General features: G+C 38.9%; 1 protein-coding gene across 1 annotated transcript in view; it reads left to right on the top strand.

Moving 5' to 3' along the window:
* The window catches only part of LOC117295912 (protein unc-13 homolog B-like), a 75,999-nt gene that overhangs the window by 54,191 nt on the left and 2,011 nt on the right, over nucleotides 1-19,797 (top strand). Inside the window, exons 13-31 of the mRNA XM_033778702.1 lie at nucleotides 870-1,160; nucleotides 2,504-2,631; nucleotides 3,228-3,346; nucleotides 4,431-4,591; nucleotides 5,204-5,354; nucleotides 6,003-6,071; nucleotides 6,528-6,617; nucleotides 6,973-7,241; nucleotides 8,416-8,504; nucleotides 10,228-10,354; nucleotides 11,514-11,754; nucleotides 12,175-12,252; nucleotides 12,609-12,784; nucleotides 13,169-13,330; nucleotides 13,972-14,095; nucleotides 16,032-16,100; nucleotides 17,258-17,335; nucleotides 18,161-18,308; nucleotides 18,859-18,954. Coding sequence (XP_033634593.1) covers nucleotides 870-1,160; nucleotides 2,504-2,631; nucleotides 3,228-3,346; nucleotides 4,431-4,591; nucleotides 5,204-5,354; nucleotides 6,003-6,071; nucleotides 6,528-6,617; nucleotides 6,973-7,241; nucleotides 8,416-8,504; nucleotides 10,228-10,354; nucleotides 11,514-11,754; nucleotides 12,175-12,252; nucleotides 12,609-12,784; nucleotides 13,169-13,330; nucleotides 13,972-14,095; nucleotides 16,032-16,100; nucleotides 17,258-17,335; nucleotides 18,161-18,308; nucleotides 18,859-18,954 — 2,666 coding nt within the window. The remainder of the gene's footprint in view (nucleotides 1-869; nucleotides 1,161-2,503; nucleotides 2,632-3,227; nucleotides 3,347-4,430; nucleotides 4,592-5,203; nucleotides 5,355-6,002; nucleotides 6,072-6,527; nucleotides 6,618-6,972; nucleotides 7,242-8,415; nucleotides 8,505-10,227; nucleotides 10,355-11,513; nucleotides 11,755-12,174; nucleotides 12,253-12,608; nucleotides 12,785-13,168; nucleotides 13,331-13,971; nucleotides 14,096-16,031; nucleotides 16,101-17,257; nucleotides 17,336-18,160; nucleotides 18,309-18,858; nucleotides 18,955-19,797) is intronic.

The raw sequence follows: 19,797 nt of genomic DNA, 5'->3' as shown, positions 1-19,797 counted from the left end.
AAGACACAGAAAATTGGTTTCTCGCATTACATTTTCTGACATTTACAAGCTGTGATTTACCCATTTTGTGTGTCTTGTATATCAAACAATGGTGTGCACTTAATTAGGTGAAACTTTGAACCAATCACAGATGGTGTGCATTTTACCTAGGTCAAACTTTGAACCAATCACAGTTCTTTGTTTAGCATCGGTTGTACAGTCAAGTAAACTCTCTTAATTTTAGTGGTTTGAATTCATACTGTTACAGCAAATCATCTTTGTGCTTTTGATTTTGGAGTCGGGCATATAGTCAGTGCAATTTTTTTAAACAAGACCTGCAGTGTTTTTAACAAAAGATTCAAGCTATGTGGCAAAATGAAGGGTTTAGATTGTGAAAAACAGACCACACTTATTAGAGGTATAATGCAGGATTGATAGAGGAGACAAAATAGTTGCAGTGTTCATTTCTTTTTGTGATCGACCATACAAGAAAAAATAAACCTGTGAAAATTTGGGCTGTCTCCGTTGTGTAAGTCATGAGAAAAAAGTGAAAAACCTCAACATTATTTAGCCTTGAAAAAAATTGTCCTTCATTTTGGTTGTAACAAACAAACTAAGTGTTCCTGCCTGTTTGGTTTTAGGTTTTCAGACACATTTTTCTTGAGTATGACTTCATTTCAGTAAGCTGTCAGACAAAACTTAAACAACAATGTTTTTCATCCTTGACAATCCTGTATGCCTTTAAAAGAAAACTAGCATGATTTTTACTTTTTCTGCAATTACTGTGAATTGTGAAATAGCCCTTTAAAAAAAGGGAGCTTGCAGCAGGAATTGATATTCCTCTTAAAACTCCTAAAAATTCTAGACATTATTTTTGGTTTTGTTTGAAGGGGGGTTTTTAACATTCCGAAGCAGCAGCACGCCGGCCACATGAAGGCGGTTAAACAAAGTGTCCTGGACGGAACCTCAAAGTGGTCGGCCAAGCTGGCCATCACGGTTGTCAGCGCCCAGGGCCTGATTGCCAAGGACAAGACGGGGACCAGTGATCCCTACGTCACCGTTCAGGTCGGCAAGGTCAAGAAGAGAACGCGAACCGTCCAGCAGAACCTGAATCCCGAGTGGAACGAGAAGTTCTTCTTTGAGTGTCACAACTCATCGGACCGGATCAAAGTCCGAGTGTGGTAAGAGATTTGTTTCCATCAAGTTGACCTTTCAGTTAAATGTTATCATTTGACAATTCTCTTCCTTCCCTTTTTTTTATTTTCATTTTTTAACCTTGCTGTTTTTTTCTCCATATTTGTTTCTCCAAATACTGGGTCTTACTGTAGTTCCTGGCGACGAAAACCTGATACAGATTAGTTTAATCTTACAAACAGTTTAAATTCACTTAATGGAGTATAAAATCATTAATGAAACTATTGTAACGTAATTTAGCTAGCGCGGCGATGATTCCCATGCGCACCAGCGGCAGCGAGCAGCAACAGGCGCTAGGCGGCATGCAACCAGCGAATGATATAGCGCGGCGAAGCTTATACATTGAGGGCGCTACGCACGCAGCGGCAGCTATAAAAGGCGAGCCCGCGCCCGTGGCAAGGCAGTGCGAGTTATTATTGTGATCGAGCAAGGTGTGTGTTGACTAGGCTAGTACCGTGAGGCTCGACACTGAGTTAACGAGGGTGAGGCCCTGTAGTTCAATAAACCATTTGAAACCTTCAAGCTAGCCTCCAGTCTGTCTCTTGCAGTCCTTGTCTGTTGTCAGTTTCGCTGGATCGGGAAGGGTCCTCTCTGGAATCTGAGGCTCTGTGCGTGAGGCGGTATATTTCAACCTTAACAAACCTGTCCTTTAGCTCTCCTTTGAACGGGGGTGCGCCGCGGGAGACTACAGGGATTTGTTGGTCGCTGGAAATTCGCCACACTATTAACAAAAAGTACTTTAAAGACAATGGACACTATTGGTAATTGTCAAAGACCAGTCTTCTTACTTGGCGTATCTCAACATATGCATAAAATAACAACCCTGTGAAAATTTGAGCTTGATTGGTCGTCGGAGTTGCGAGATAACTATGAAAGAGAAAAAAAACCCTTGTCACACGAAGTTGTGTGCTTTCAGATGCTTGATTTCGAGACCTCAAATTCTAAACTTGAGGTCTCGAAATCAAAATCGTGGAAAATTACTTCTTTCTCGAAAACTACGTCACTTCAGAGGGAGCTGTTTCTCACAATGTTTTATACTGTCAACCTCTCGCCATTACTCGTTACCAAGTGAGGTTTTATGCTGATAATTATTTTGAGTAATTACCAATAGTGTCCACTGCCTTTAAAAGGATTTGACATAACTGTTTTGTCTATTGTGGTCTATTATGGTTTCAACTGGTATATTCGGATATATTCTGGTTTCAAGAACCACTTAATTAACAGCACAAAAAACAAACAATTTTGAACCCTTTTTGTTATAAAACAAGACTCTGTTTTGTTAGACAAGATAAAAACTGAGATGTTTTTTCCCTGATGTCCAACTTTGAAGGGACGAAGACGATGACCTCAAGTCCAAGCTGATGCAAAAGTTGACCCGAGAGTCTGATGACTTCCTTGGACAAACAATCATTGAGGTTCGCACTCTAAGCGGAGAGATGGACGTATGGTATAACCTTGGTGAGTAGTCCGGGTTTCCCACTCGTATCCTTCTGCCTTCCTCACGGGCTTGTTTCCCTTTTGCGACAAAATTCGGGAAACAACAACATCTTGCATTGAGGCGAGACACGATATATGTGCTCGAATTTTAAAAAACTGTTGTTAGAGCACTATCTATGTTTACGGTCCAAGTACACTTGGTAGTAGTTAATGAGCAGGGACAGTTCTTTGCAGAACTGAGAAGTTGCCCGAGTTGGCGATAGCAGAATAAACATCAAGACAAGTTCTCAAAAGAACATCTACCCAGCCAGTAGATACACACATGGGCCCAATTTCATAGAGCTGCTTAAGCACAAAAAAGTGGCTAAGCACAACAAAATTCTGCTTACCAGAACAGGGTTACCGTCCCAAAAAATCATGTCGCATTTACCAAAATTGTGACTGGTATCATGCTCTCTCCTGCTAAGCAGAAATTTGTTGAGCAACATGTTCTGCTTAAGCAGCTCTATGAAATTGGGCCCTGGTGTTACTGCAAACCAAACATACATTTATACCTCACCATGATAGACTTGTTTGATTCTCAGTTTATTGTGTGATTTTTTGTTGTCCCCCGACAGAGAAAAGAACGGATAAGTCAGCAGTGTCTGGTGCCATTCGGTTACACATTAGTGTAGAGATCAAAGGAGAAGAGAAGTCTGTTGCCCCTTACCACGTACAGTATACATGTCTACATGAGGTGAGTTGAAAATAAAATCCTACGGGGGTGCCTTAATAAAAAACATGTTTTGCGTCCCTGCCTGCTACCTTTTTAGGGGTAGCCTCCTCCTTTTTTCCCCCTTTTTATTTTTAAGAGAAAAAAGGCTAAATTTTAAAAGTTCTCAGAAGTTTTTTTAAAAAAATGTTTCGGCTAGCCGTAAAAAAACAGGGCCCTTGTTTGGGCCTACAGTAAAATTAGGGCTAATCTTTTTAGAGTTTTTTCATAGCACGTATTTTTATTCCCCAAAAATCTACTCCATGGCAGATGAGAAGTCTCCTGAGTTCTCAAAAAATCTACTCTGTGACAATAGAGTAAATGCATTGCGCGAGAGATGGTGATTGAAATGTTGTAGCCCCATCAGTGTCCTTCACAATTGATGTCATTTTCATAAAGCACCTTTCTCAAATGACGTCATTTTCATAAAGCAAGGTCTGTTTACGCCGGCTAGCCTCAAATCAAAGTCTTCACCATGCAGTTAACACCTGGGTATCACATTGTTATTCCAATTAAAAACACGATTAGTGGGGAATAAGCTGGCAATATGGGAATGTGCTTGCCTGAAGGTGACTGTTGACGTCATTTCCATTGTGGAAACAAAATGTTTAAACCTTGTCAGTAAATTCCATAACATTTTAAGGGGTTTCGGTACTTTTTGTAAGAAACAGAACACAAACGCGCTAAGATTTACCTCAAACTTCCACGGTTTAAAGATAATGATGGTAGAAAGATTACCTTTAACCACAACTTCAAGATGCTGTAGTTTTAAAAGAAATGAGTAAAACAATCGTTTTTGAGAATGTATAACAGATTTGAACCACTCTCCTGAAAACATTGCTGTGTGATTTTCACTTTTGTTCCCTTCAAAAACTTGATGACTAATGAAGCTGAAATGTCTTCAGGTAAATTTGATTACAACATCCTAATTCACATTGAGTAGGGATTCAGGTCACGGTCAGAAAACTTGATCTACAAAAGGTATCAAAATTCTTCAAAAGAAATCCATCACCAAAGGACGGTTTTTCCCTTCCTTCCTCTATGTTCACCCTTCCTTTCCTTCCGACAGAATTTGTTCCATTGTTTGAGCGAACGAGAGGCAGGCCAAGTGAAGCTTCCAGCGGCCCGAGGAGACGACGCCTGGAAGATCTACTTTGAAGAAACCCCTCAGGAAATTGTTGACGAGTTTGCCATGAGATATGGCATTGAGTCAATATATCAAGCAATGACGTAAGTATAAATATGGAGCGGCCACGTGATCTCTTAAATTGTATTCAATATAACGAGTCGGATAATCTTTCAACCTATATCTAATTGTTGGACTGTCGCTGCATGCCATTTGAAAACACAATGCAACTCTAGAAGTATGGCTGCTAATCGTAAGTTGTGATTACTTGGCATTCCTTTGGAGAAATTGAAACTGGTTTATTCTTTTGTGATTTGTTCGGTAACAGTTTCACAGAAAACTGCTAGACTGACTTTCATACTAGTGGTGTGTTCCACCTTTTTTCATGTTACATTTTGTTTGCATTTTCGTCAAATTTCAACTGAATGAAGTATTGTTGAAGTCGACATATTTGTGATTTTGTTTTTTTAAATAAAATGGGCAAACTTGTTGATCATAGCCCAAAATTTTGGAGATGCTTAAAAGATGTCTGCAACGCAAGATGACCTTTAGTAAATTATTATATTGAAAGCTGTCTCACACAGTAAATATGACAGCCTGTTTCAGTCTGATTTGAATTTTCATCAGGTAAAGCAAAATCGGCGGCATGCAAGGATTTGCTCAACAACACAGTATGCTGATTTATAGTTTCATGTTTTTATGTTTTCCTATTACAGCCATTTCTCCTGTCTATCGTCTAAATACATGTGTTCTGGTGTACCTGCTGTTATGAGTACACTACTAGCCAATATTAACGCCTTTTATGCACATACTACAGCTTCAACAGCAGTGTCCGCTAGTGACCGATTTGCTGCTTCCAACTTTGGTGTGAGTACAACAAATAATTTTTACAACTTTTTTCTTTCTTAGGAAGTGCACACCTTTGAGGAAAATAATCGTCACGTGTTGTTTTTAAAGAATAGATCGTGCATAATCTGCAAACCAACATGTTCTTTATCCCTTTCCTGTTATTATCCTGTTTGCCTTTCTCCTTAATTTTGTAGAAAGTTGGATGTTTTTTTTGAACATTTGCTTACTCTCTAGATTCTATCACAGGGTAAAACACTTTTTAAGGATGTTTATTGATGCAAGCTATTCAAGGCCTTGGCCTTGAATAGCTTGCATCACACACAGCAATTGCTGTGGTACCCTGTGCTTTTCTGTGGTGCCCTTTGCAAAGTTCAAATACAAATTTACACTTTTCTCATAGAAGTGTCCCTTGCCAAATGAAAATTGCAATGCCCCTTCTAGATCAAAGTTCAAGGCCTGCTTTTCTGGTACTTTACTAGCGTAGATGATGTTTTGGACACTTTTTCTCATGCCGTGGATCCACATGTGAAGTTGGGCAGTAGGAGTTTGAGCACTGGTCATATGTGACATTTCATGGATGAGGAGTGGCTCGACCCTTCTCACCGCACCGATCATCCACCAATCTTAAATAAGTAATAATTTTTTAATTTTTTTTGTGATGTACAGAAAGACAAGTTTGTTAAGCTGCTTGATCAACTCCACAACTCATTGAGAATCGACCTCTCCGCATACAGAGTAAGTAATTTAAAAATGTTGTCAATAAATTGAAAACCCAAGTGGGATACCCACACAACTTTCCACATGCAAGGCTATGGTCTTAGTTGGGATTCGAACCTGGGTCCAAAGAGTTGAAAGGCATGGAAAGATGAGCCAGCTCTATCATTTCCATTTTTATACATTTTTTTCTGTACTTTTTTTTTCTTGAGGTTAACCTGTCATGGTAAAACAGTTTAAATCACCCTGATTTTTCCAGAACTAAATTTGATAGATTCTGTGCCGCCAAATGAAACCATGAGAAGCAATAGGTTTCTTGAAAAGTACATAAAACTTTGAAAAGAAAACCATAGAAAAATGTTTTGAAACCACAGACAAATGTTGTCAAAAAAAGTTTGGTGGGTTGGTCAAAATCCTCTGTTAATTTGCTTTATTAATTTTTTGGTTGATACCTTGATTGTTTGTTTGTATTTGCAGAATAACTTCCCCGCAAATAGCCCTGAGAAACTAGCAGATCTTAAATCTATGGTAGATCTTCTGACGAGTATAACGTTCTTCAGAATGAAAGTAAGGAAGTGCTTGTATTGTTCTGTGTACTGCTGTTCAATGTTTTGAACATATATAATTTTTTCAAAGTATTTTTTAATGAAGCCTTAATAAAATTCATAATTGTTTGGCCTCTGTAGCAAGGTTGCTTTGCATTAAGCAATTTTTGCTGAAAATATCAGTTTAAATAAAAATTAATATAATTTTCCTCTTTTTAAAGCTCTATGAGTTGTATGTCAGACCTTTATTTAAGTGTTGGCTTTACTACTCTTTTTTTTCGGAATTCAATGTTGGCATCTCTGCAAGTCCCACTCTAGTCAATTTGTCTTTGTTCAATTGAAAGATGCACCCATAACTGTTAATTTTCTTGATTCAGGTTCAAGAGTTAGCGAGTCCACCGCGCGCTGCCACCGTCGTCAAAGATTGCGTCATTGCTTGCCTGAAGTCTACCTACGAATACATCTACGAGAACTGCTTCGATCTCTACCAACGGGAATTCCAACCGGACCCGTCGGAGAGGCCGAGTGAAGGGGATGCGGCCAACGGACCCAGCGCTAAGAGCTTAGACTTCTGGACTAAGTTAATCTCGCTGATCGTGTCCGTCATTGAGGAGGATAAGACAACTTATACAGCAATCTTAAATCAGTGAGTCATGGGTTTATTGTTCTTTGGTTTGTGGTAACACCATATGTATGTGAAACATTGCTGCGTTGATTTTGTTCTTTGGGAACCGAGTCTTGCTTATTTATTTTCTCTACTACTTCTCAAAGAAGAAATGTCTAATTAAAAAACAGGACAGTTCTTCTCAGAACTGAGAAGTCTCCCGAACCTCCGGAAACATCTACCATGTCTACTCCACGGTAGTAGAATAAAGCAAGACAGTTCTCTAAGAACAAACTCTATCTGGCTGGCAAGTAGATACACACATGGTGTTACCGCAAACCAAATATACATTGATACCTCACCATGCAATGCCTCAAATCCTATATAAGAACTAGATAGCTCGCTTGCTTATAAAACTACTATTTGGGCTGACGTTAGGAAATCAGTCGGGACCATTACTTTCGCTGAGTGGATTGAGGGGACTTCTCGTTATTAACTTCACTGTCACAGTGTGAGTTCCTATTGGTTGCAATGTTTTGACTAGCTTGGAGGATTCAAACCCATAACCTTGTGATTGCAAGTTCTGCCGTCGATTTCACAAAACTCTTCCTAACTTAGGATTAATCTTAAGACATAGGACGAGTCCCAGCCCTGCACTGTAGCATGTAAACCTTAAGATTAATCCTAAGTTAGGACGAGTTACTCTTCCTAACTTGAGATAAGATTAATTTTAGCGTTTCGTGAAATCAACGGCTGCAGTCTAAACCACTTGACCATTGGTTTGGTTTATTGGCCTAACTTAACTGGTTTAAATTTTCAGGTTTCAGGTTTATTTCCATTCTATATAAGGAAGTACAAAAAAAAGGGATCACTTTTAACGGAACTTTATAATAGTATGAGGAGGTCAGACAAGAAGTCTAAGCTTGTACAAGGTCTGCCCACTTCTGAAAAGAATTCATACAAACATCTATTTATAATCAGGAGTTTTCAAATTAGAAATAATTACTGTATGCTATGGCGTGTTATGGCCAAGCGGATAATAAGAAGACATGGACTCAAAGAGTGTGGCTTTAAAGTGTTGGTTGGGGTTCCGGTTGTGACAATTGTCTCCTTAAGTAAGACACTTAACCATGATTGCTTCATCCTTCTGACAGGACATTCACACAGACAAATACCCCGGTTAAGATTAAATAATGTTTCATGTGATTTTGAACAGATTTCCCAATGAGCTGAATGTAGGACAATTGAGTGCCTCCACGATGTGGAGTTTATTCGCCCATCAAGACCTCAAGTACGCCTTGGAAGGTAACATCAAACTTTTGGACTAGTTTTGTATTTTATAAAAGTGAAGGTCATGTCTCACAGGGCAATTTTTCAGGCAACTTAAAATGGCAACCAACTGCGCAGCACTGTATACAGAAGGGTGGCCGGGTTTGCATAGTGTTATCTTTACTCGCCCTCCACCTCTAGGCCCCCGGTTCGAACCACAATGGGGGGCACTACGTGGGTTGAGTTTTTTTTAGCTTATAGACTATGTGAACCTTGTTTACAACAAGTGTGACCTTGTGCATTCTTTGAGTATTCTGGCAGGCAAGATACTACACTGGTCCTATGGGAAGTTGACATTTTGTGTCATAATTTCCACATAAAACCAAGAGTTGTGAAGTAAGAGCTGGTCAAGTTTTGAGATGTGCCCCCTTTCGTCATATCAAAAGTTGATAAGAATTAGACAGTGCAATCTCCATAAAATATAAGATTTTATGTTTTCTTCCATTAAGCTGTATACAAATCATGCCTGCAGGAAGGCTCTGTGGCTCTTTTGTAAACATGTGATGTCACAGGTCACATCATCTATACCTTACTGTGTGTGATTTTCCCTGGAATAATTCTCTGGGGTGTTCCTCCCACATCTAAAACTGAAACTTACTTCCTTCTCTTCTCTCCATTGGGTTCTTGGCTTGTCCAGTAATTAAATTCACTTTTCTGAGAGTCTTTGGCTTCATAACCAAAATTACTTAAATGAAATAAATGAAATGAATTGAAAGTGAACACTTAGACAGCACAGGATGCATTCTTAACTAAAACTCACTATCCTCAAGAAAATAATGAGAAAACTGAAACGTGAGTACATATTTATTCTTGGAGATTCTTGTATGACCTTTAAAATATGTTTTCTGGAACAAGATCAAACCAATCAATTTTTTGTAAAAGTTAAAAAGAAGGGAAAGCTTAGACACATATTTGGAGAAAAATAATTTTGAAAAGGATAATTAGTGGCCAGACGGTTCGATTTTAGCAGAGTCTTTTCTTGAAAGCCATTTTAGCCTTCAAGAAACGACTCTGCTGTTAGGGTCGAAGTGTAGGCCCACTTACACCTTGGCATCTATACCTTAGGTCCTTAAGGTTGGTAAACAGTTTGAATATAACAGCTTATTCTATGTTCTCAAGAGCTAATTTGAAATCAGTTTCTCTAAATAAATTGTTCTTGTTTTTTTGTTCAATCTTTGTAAAGCCTTGAGCACCTTTGGTGGATATGTGCGCTTCATAATGCTTCGTTTTCTATAAGACTTCATTATAAAGTGACTCGACAGGACCCTGTTTTGGTTTTAGGGTGCTATATGAAAGCAGTCTATTTTAAAATTGTTCTATCTGTTGTCATTTCTTCACAGAACACAAACACAGAATATGAATCTTAAACCTTTTGTAAAGCCTTGAGCACCTTGAGTTATAAAGGCCCGGTCACACAGGCCCTGATAACGAGAACGAAAATGATAACGATAAAAATGCACGCCCTCGATTGGTTGAATGAGCGTGGGCGTATTCTGCATGGAGCAATTCAACCTATCGCGAGCGTGCATTTTTATCGTTCTCGTTTTCGTTCTCGTTATCGGGGCCGGTGTGACCGGGCCTTAAGTCTTCATTTATATAAGACTTCATTATAAAGCGCCTCAGGACCCTTTTGGGTTGAGGGCGCTGTATAAAAACCGTTAATTATTTCATTATCCCATCTGTTGTAATTTTCTCACAGAACACGAACAGCAGCGGTTATGTACCAGCGCAGAATACATGAATCTACATTTCAAAGTCAAATGGATGTACAATAAGTACATAGAAATAGTACCTCCTTACAAGGACTCTGTTCCCGATTATCCAGCGTATGTATTTATTTGATTACTTTTTAATAAGATAAGTAATAACTTCAGGAGTTTGGACGAGAAGAATATACTGTTTGAAAAGTTGAGACTATACTGGCTCTTTCCAGAGCCACCACTCACTTAACTGTTCACAGTTAATTGTAATCTAATTTTTTACACCATGCAAAGGTTAAAAAACTACTTCTTTGAAAAGAAATTTTGTACCGACGGTAGCAACTGAAAGTGAATCAAAGACCCAATGGCCGTAAGTGGTACAGATAAGTAACAATATATCATCTAGCCCTGAACAGTTTGACATATTTTCAGAGGGGAAGTTTGGCTCAGTTGTTCAGTTTTCCTGCCTATCACCTCTGTGGATCCCTGTTTGAGCCTGGACATGAGCCCTGCCGTCGATTTCACAAAACTCTTCCTCACTTAAGACTTATCTTAAGACAGAGGACGAGTCCCAACCCGGCAGACCTTAAGATTAATTCTAAGTTAAGACGAGTTACTCGTCCTAACTCGAGATAAGACGAGTCCTAACTCTTTGTGAAGAGTTCAGTAGTTTCTGGCTCTCAGTGGTTTCTTTCCCTGCCTTTGTGGACCCCAGTTTGCATCCACCGACCACAGCTTGAATCATAGAGCTTCAGTTCAGCATGATTAGGCTAGCATCCCGAACTTGGGTCTAGAATGCCCCACCGTTTTGAAAAAAAAATCTTTCAAACATAAACCTGTTACTTTTACCAAACAATTTAAGAAAATGCTTTAGAATAAATATGAGCTCTTCTTGAAAGTGTTCAATTTTGGTGAAGTTTGTGCTCGTCGGGAGATCTTTCCATAAAAAAATTACTCTGCTGAACTGAAAGATGCACAATATTTTATTGGTTTGTTTGTGGTGTCTTTAGGAATTTAGGTATTTTAATCTTTTTGGCTTTTTATATTGGTAATTTTTAAATTTTTAGTTTAAAGAGTAATTTTTCAGATCATTTAGTTGTTTGTAGTATTTTTAATGGTTTCATTTAGGTAACAGCTGGTCTGGCCTAATGTTATATTAGATTGTTATGGGCTTTAATTGGGGAACATCCAAGTTTTTGTTTTCTTATAGGGCTTTTGAGGAATGCTAATTCATATTGCGCTATATAAATACTGTTTTGTTATTATTATTATTTCTTTCTTGTAGATGGTTCGAGCCGTTCGTGATGCAGTGGCTGAGTGAGAACGAGGAGCTATCCATGGAGTTTCTCCATGGAGCTCTGGATCGAGACGAGAAGGAAGGATTCCAGAAGAGCTCAGAGCATGCAAGGTTTTCATGCTCCGTCGTTGATGTCTTCACGCAGCTCAATCAACGGTTTAATATCATCAAGAAGCTGGAATGCCCTAATCCAGAGATTGTTAATCGCTATATGACCAGATTCTCACAGGTGAGATTGGCATGGTGGAATTCTCCCTGCAATACCGTAGTGTCCTCTAAATCCCTTCATAACCTTTTGTAGTAGTTACCATGGCATGATATTCTTCAGACTTTATTCTTATTTCCGATTTGTTTGCCCTTTGGAAAAAGTAACAAAAACTGTTATTCAAAAAAACCTGAAAATCCTTAGAATCAATAAAATGATCAAACTTTTTCTATGGCCCACATAACATTACTGGGTTACACATGCATGTTCTGTTGCCCCTTCAAAGCAATTTCCTCATTCAAAACCAAACCTTTAGTGTGTTGTATGGGTTATCAGAACCTTGAATTGTCCGAGTATAGGGGTGTCAACACAGGGTTTTGGGAATATAAGGAACTTATTTACTTTCCAAGATTACCTGTGCTTTGTTTACCTGTTATTTTCCAGACCATCAACAAAGTATTGCTTGCGTACGCTGACGTTGTACATGAGAAGTTTGCCAAGTACTGCTGCAGTGATAAGATTGTAAGTTTACTTGATCTTTCCAATATTAGTCTATTTTATCACAGTACGCAAAAGAATTATTACATTTTCTTGTGTCCTGGTAACTCCTCGAGTCGGGCTTTGTCTCATAGCCTTAGATCTCAAGGGTTTTACTCAGGATCCTCGCTGTTCCCAAAAGTGCCCTCTTCTAACATTTGTCCCTATTTCATCTAGAACTTTCCCCGGTGCTTTCAGAATGGTGCCAAGCGCTCCAACCACCACGGGGACTACTTTCACTTTCACCTGCCAAATCTTACGACGTTGCACGGCCTTGTCTAGGTACTTTTGGATTTTATAATTATGATTTTTTTTTTACTGACTTGATTTTTATCCCCCAGTCCTTACAAGCCTGCATCCTGATGAACAACATCCAACAACTGAGAGTCCAGCTTGAGAAGGTCTTTGAGTCCATGGGAGGAGAGAGCCTTGACCCGATAGCAGCGGACATCTTGAAGAAACTACAGGGAAGCCTAAATGAGGTGCTTGACCAACTCAGCCTAATATTCTCCAAGAGGTAAGAGGGATCATTTTCTTAAGAAGCTGCAGTTCTTTTATAACCAATTCAAACACTTGCTTACAGGCACTGGACACTAGTGGTAATTACTCAATATAATTGTTATCATAAAAACTTACTTGGTATAACAAGCATAAAACATTGTGAGAAATGGCTCCCTCTGAAGTAACATAGTTTTTAACTTCCATTATTATCTCGCAACTTTGACGACCAATTGAGTTCAAATTTTCACAGGATCGTTGTGCCACTGCCTTAAAACAAATTACCTTTATTTTCTTTTATCGTTATTCATATTCAATTTGGCCTGTGTCCGTGAGTTTTGAATGGTTTTAATACATCAATAACAAATAATAAAACATTGTATTTGTTGTTGTTGATCAACAGTTTGGAGCCACGGTTACAGGAGAGCATTCAGCAGCTGAGCATCCTCCTCGGTGAGGTGAAGGGTGCAGGGAACGTTGCCCTGAGCCAGCCTAGTCAGAAGGCCAGTGTCCAGGCAGAAGCTGATAATGTACTCAGACCTCTCATGGATGTCCTTTACAGCAAGTAAGTATTCAAAGGTAGAAGTGGATGATTGGGTGGTTGGCTTGGCATAATAATAATAATAATATCGAAGTCTTATACAGCGCACATATTTACCAAACAAGGTACTCAAGGCGCTGAGTATAGTATACAAATTTTCAGAAAGATAGGTTATTGCAGTGATGAACTCTGAGACCCAATTATTTAGCACCTTATAAGGGTTTTACAAGGTGCTACGGCGCATTAAGCAGCCACAGCCAGGAACACCGGGGCGAACCCCTTCTCTTTTCAATAAGTGCACTGGGTTCTTTTACATGCGTTACACAACATATGGGACCAACGGCTTTACGTCCCATCCGAAGGACGAAGCAATAGTTAAGTGTCTTGCTTAAGGACTCAAGTGTCACGGCTGGGGAGTTGAACCCACACTCTGCTGATCAGAAAAACCAGAGTTTGAATTCGGTGCTCTCATTAACCGCTAGGCCACGACACTTCCTTTTAATATCGTTGTCACAATGAAGCCCTGACTATGGCCCTATAGAGACAAGACATTCTAAAAGTAACTATTGTTTATTGCTTGCAGAGTGCATTTTGAAATCAGTTTCATGATTTGTTGAATTTGTTTATCAATGATTTTGATTGTCATGTTCTCTTTTTTTCTTCAGTTTGACGGAGCTGGCCCAGAACTGTGAGAAGACGGTTTTGAAACGTCTACTTAAGGAGATGTGGAGAATTGTGGTCAGCAAGGTGGAGAAGGTAGTGGTCTTACCTCCCATGAATGATGCCTCGGTAAGTCTAAGGATAAAACAAACGTGATCTGCAATAAATTGTGATTTCTCTTTGGCAGATCGTTTCATATACATAAGGCATGATGATCTTCCTACTGTAGTCTGTTTTCCGGAAAAATTGATTATTAATAATCATGAAAAAGTCTGTTAGAGCCTACACCTACTTAGGTCGACCCATATACTTGATAAAATGGTCCTACCTTTTGTGCACTCAATTAGTCACTTTTAAAGGCACTCAATGAATTAAAGGCTGTGCCTGAATTGTTAGCTACGGCTGATGTTGTTTGGGGTGTTGCTTAGTGAAGCCTAAGCTTCAGGGGCATGTTTTAGGGCTGAGGAAGTTGCAACTTTAAGTTTGGGAAATGTCCTAACATTACGGGAAAGCTCCTCAAGTGAAAAAAGCCAGAATAATACATAATTTTCCTCTGGCAACTCACACCTGTTATCTCCATGTAATTCCCTTTCAAATAGTGCAAACTTCACCAAACACAAAATGTACACTATAATCTCAACTGCTACATAACAGTTGTTAGGGAACTTTTGATCTGAAAACCCTGACAGTTTTAACTTGAAGGAAAGCGTTGGAAGAGAAGGCTCTTGACCAATTAATTTTATTTCCAGCCGACCTCTATACTTCTTTTTTTCAGCTATCAGAAAGAGCGCTGGACTAATAATAGTCTGGTTCTATTGTTTGAGTGAAAACCTATCATTACAATAGGATACCATGCAAAGATGACCTTAAGATAGTTCTTATTAGTCAGGTTTGATTTATTTGTTAAACAGAAGGACAACATTAATTGAGAAATCATTTGAAAAGAGAAGTTGTTTGAAATGAGAAGTAATTTTAAATGAAACGATCATTTTAATTGAGAAGCCTTTTGAAATACAAAGTCATTTTCAAATGAGAAACATTTGAAATGAGAAGTCTTTTGAAATGAGAAGTCTTTTGAAATGAGAAGTCTTTTGAAATGAGAAGCCTTTTGAAATGAGAAGCCTTTTGAAATGAGAAGTCTTTTGAAATGAGAAGTCTTTTGAAATGAGAAGTCTTTTGAAATGAGAAGTCTTTTGAAATGAGAAGCCTTTTGAAATGAGAAGCCTTTTGAAATGAGAAGCCTTTTGAAATGAGAAGTCTTTTGAAATGAGAAGCCTTTTGAAATGAGAAGTCTTTTGAAATGAGAAGTCTTTTGAAATGAGAAGCCTTTTGAAATGAGAAGCCTTTTGAAATGAGAAGTCTTTTGAAATGAGAAGTCTTTTGAAATGAGAAGTCTTTTGAAATGAGAAGTCTTTTGAAATGAGAAGTCTTTTGAAATGAGAAGCCTTTTATACAGCTATTAGAAAGAGTGACTTCATCGGACATGTTTGAATTAACAATTTCTTATAAATAAAAAAAAATGGATAATGGATGGTCATTTTGTTTCATTGGTTTTTTATTTGTGGATTTAAGGCACAAATTTACCAAAATATTCTAAACAATGTTCAAGTTTGTGTCTAAAAATATACTTTGGAAGTCAAGTTTAATCAGAAGCGTCATTTCAAGGTCCCTGCTAAAAGTGCTATAAATAAAGAAATAAATTGGGGTTGAACAAAGAAAAGTTGACTAGAGCGGGATTTGAACCATCGACCTCCAGTTTTAGCATACCAGCACTTTATCAACTGAGCTGATTCATAAAGAAAGTAACAGTATGCGTCATAGTTGGTGGCAGACTGTAACTTGTCCAAATTCTTGCCTAATCAGTGCTCGCCTTTTTTTATAAATACTATTTTTGTTTTATACACGATTCATTCATCCATTCAATCATCTATTTCTCATATTTCTCCATTCCTTTCTTTTTCCTTCCTCATTGCCTCTTTCCATTCCTCGGAACTTCTTTCCTTCGGTCTCTCTCTCTCTCTCTCTCTCTGCATGCTGCACACTGGGCTCATTTATCTCAATAAAGATGAGCTCAATATTGGCCACACTCAACCCAGCTCTTGTCAAACTACAGCAAGTACATGGTGCTACTAAGGTAACATGGATGGTCTACGGTACCCCATGCATGCCCTCACCTCCCCCCCCCCCTCTCTTTATAGTCAGTGTCTCTGTCTATGGCTTTGTATATTCATTCTGTTCGGTGCCCTGACTTATTATAGCACTCGTCTAGTCGTAAAACCCATGTTGGGTTGTTGTTGTTGTTTAGACTACTTGTGAGTGTGTTATTGTTGATTCTGTTGTAGTGGTACTTTTAATGCAGTTTTGTAAAACACAAACTACCTGAAGAAAAAAAGAAAGAAATTGAAAACTCGGCAGAAAAGTACAACAATGTATTACAGATCTTGACTATTGCTAGTTAAAATTTTAATTTTAGTTCTTCTTCCATATCGTCTTTGTAAATATCTCTCCAACTGAGTTCTAACATAATTATGTTTAGTGTTGATGTCGTGATGGTGTGTCAACAATTGTTTGCCAAGTTTCTGGTTAGATATTCACTGATCAAATTGTTAATTGTGATAGTCATTAAAAGCTGTAAATAAAAAAACATAAGTTAAATGTGGCATGATGTTAGATAGTAAATTGTATGGTGAATTTGTCGGTGTACAATTTGTCAACTGTATTTTGTGCCAATGTGTCGTATGTTGCATTGTGTTTAGAATAATGTGTTCCTAACCACCGAGGGTTGAACCAGTGACATCATTTTGTTCAGATAGTTGTTGACCTTTTTAGCTTTGTACCCAATGGTAAGTGTTGTAAAACCAGGTTGTAATAGACTATGGGCCGTATTTTTGACCGGTGAGAGCGCTCTCAAACCTATGACACATCACGGACAATAAGACCTTTAAAGGAGCCATTATAATCCCCCTCTAAAGCAACTTAACACTACAGCGCAACAAAAGTGAGAGAAGAACACTTATTAAAACTGTACAGGACGATTCGCGATTACCCCTGGAAGTGATAAAAATACTTTTGAGAGCGCCCTCGCGCGGTCAAAAATATGGCGCATTGTCGCACACTCTACTTTCCCGAACTCACCCTTCCATTTTGTAACCACACACCTCTCATGGAGAGTATAGGTGCAATAGTTTCCTGTGTGTTTGCCGTGGTGTTTCAATTCTGTTTGATTGCTTTAACCCAAGCCTTCCGACCAAATCTTGATTTTGTCTCTCGTCTTTCTTTCTTGCCTTGTAGGAGGGTAACCGAGAGGAGAATAAGAATTTGACGCCAAAGCAGTGTGCCGTCTTGGACATGGCACTCGATCAAATCAAGGTAAGATATTTCTGCCACCACTGCTATGTGTTCCAACAATACTCTTAATTTGCTCGCATTAGGTTTCAGACACATGGAACCTTTTTTGGGAGGTAGTAGTGAGGGACAGGGCCCAATTTCATAGAGCTGCTAAGCACACAAATTTGCTTAGCATGAAATTTCTTCCTTGATAAAAACAGGATTAATGTACCAACCGAATTTCCATGTGATTTTCAGGATAAGCAAACAACGGATGAAAACCATCAACAAGCAATATATGCAACAATTGGGAATTTGGTTGGTAATTCTGTTTTCATCAAGAAAGAAATTTCATGCTAAGCAAGTTGTTGTGCTTAGCAGCTCTATGAAATTGGCCCCAAGTCTGTTGCAGAAAGGACAAATCTGCGATGTCGCTTTAGCCAAATGTCTTTCTTATGGCACGCTCTGACCTATCTGGTAGTGCTTGGAGAGCAACTTCGGTCAGCTTTTCTTTTAGCAATTTTCATGTTGCTGACATTAAATGAGTAACATACATGTACCAGAAGATAGTGAGTTTCTCTTTGAATGCCCTTTAGCTTTTGAGTTTACTTTATTGGGGTTTTCGTATTGTTCAAAATCAGTCTTGGACTCCACACCAATAACACTAGCTTGCAGTTTCATACACTTATTTTGGATTTCTACTCGACTAATACAGAGTGTACTTTTACTAAACTACATTATGAAATTTCAAGAGTTCTTATTCAAAACTACATTGTTGGTTTCAAGTATTCTTTATTCTCAAAACTGCATTGTAGGTTTCGAGAATTTGTAATTGATTTTTTCCCTATTTTGTGTGTGTGTTTTCAGCAATATTTCCACGCTTCTGGCAACGGTCTGAAGAAAGCGTTTCTGGAGAAGAGTTCTGAGCTACAATCACTGCGCTACGCCCTGTCTCTGTACACGCAGACGACTGATATGCTTATCAAGACCTTCGTACAGAGTCAAACCTCACAAGGTATGAAGGGTCCGGGGTTATGGGGCTGCAGTGACTGATTAATAATGAATCTAGACATAGAGGTCTAGGCTTTTTGTGAAGTAGCCCACCAGGCTAATGCGATATACTTTGACCCTAGGAAGTTTCACTAGCCCAGATTTTAAACCTGTGTTGTCATAAATGGCAATGGATCACAACTGGTTTAATGGCCAACTGTAGTTACATAAACATACTCAACAACTAAGTTAACAATTTAGAAATGGAAGAAATATGAGCATTTTAAACAAAACTCACAACTATTTTTAAGCAGCTCAGTAGCAGTTTCTATGAGACAGCCCTGACGTAGTCCAACTTGAATCCCTGTTGACTCAAGTTGGAAAAAAGTTGTATATATCCGTTCTCTTGAAAGTAAGTTTCCAAATCTAAAAGTAATAAAGGAACTATCAAGGAACAAAACCCACAGAAAAAAAAATATTCTTCTTGACAAAAAGTTCTTAATGCAAATTGTGATATCAAAATGAAAAAAATTCACATATATGAACAATTTCTTTTTTCGTTTTTAACTCCACAGACCAGCCCAGTTTGACTGACTCCGTTGGTGAAGTTTCAATACAGGTTGATCTGTTCACCCATCCTGGAACTGGGGAACACAAAGTCACTGTCAAAGGTATAGGATGTCCAATCCTCCCTCCCCACTCCCCATACTCCCTCCACACTCCCCTACCCCCCTCCACACTCCCCGTACTCCCTCCATACACGTCCCGTAGTATGCCTTGATTTTCATGATTTCCTTATGGTTTTTCCTGGATTTGTTTGTTGCTAATTGGGAGTTTTTTTGTCAATATTGTATTTGGTTGACATGTGGCAAAGGTACTTTAGCCGATGGCGTTTGGTAAACTCACTTATGGAGTGCGTTTGGCGACCCCAACCAGAACGCTCATCGGTTGAGCGTTATCGTGTTCGGTTCAGCGCGGTGACGATGCTGTTCAGACCAACTGGTAATCGACTTGTTGAGTCGGTTGGGCTATGGATGGGGTCGCCAAACCTTACTTATGTTCTCAGTCTTGGGACAAGTTATATGAGGCAGGAAACAGGTTAATTTTGGCGTTGCAGACGTTAGTTACATGACATTTTTCTTACAGCTTGATGGATTTGAGTCGATGTAAACACCACAAACCAATGGTGTAACTCCCTCCTAACAGTAATTATTTAATTTGATCTGGGGTTGAACAAAGACAAATTTACCAGATGTTTGAACCAGTGACCTCCTGATTTACGTGCTGGTGTCCCAGGGAATTCTGTTCACCGGAGATTCGGTCCCCAAATGGAAAACTAACATGGGCTGTGGAGGAGGATTCAAAAGAGGGTGCTAATCTGAATCATAAGAAGTCTGTACACATTTTGCCATTGGGGGGGGGGGGGGGGGCAATCTCCAAGGGGTCAGAATCTCCTGCCACACCCGCACTCTACTAAACTGAGTTATCTGCAGCTCTATGTTGGTGGTCTGCCT

Source organism: Asterias rubens, chromosome 10 (genome assembly GCF_902459465.1).
Source record: "Asterias rubens chromosome 10, eAstRub1.3, whole genome shotgun sequence".
Classification (NCBI taxonomy): Eukaryota; Metazoa; Echinodermata; class Asteroidea; order Forcipulatida; family Asteriidae; genus Asterias; species Asterias rubens.
This window is presented reverse-complemented; position numbering and strand designations above follow the sequence as displayed.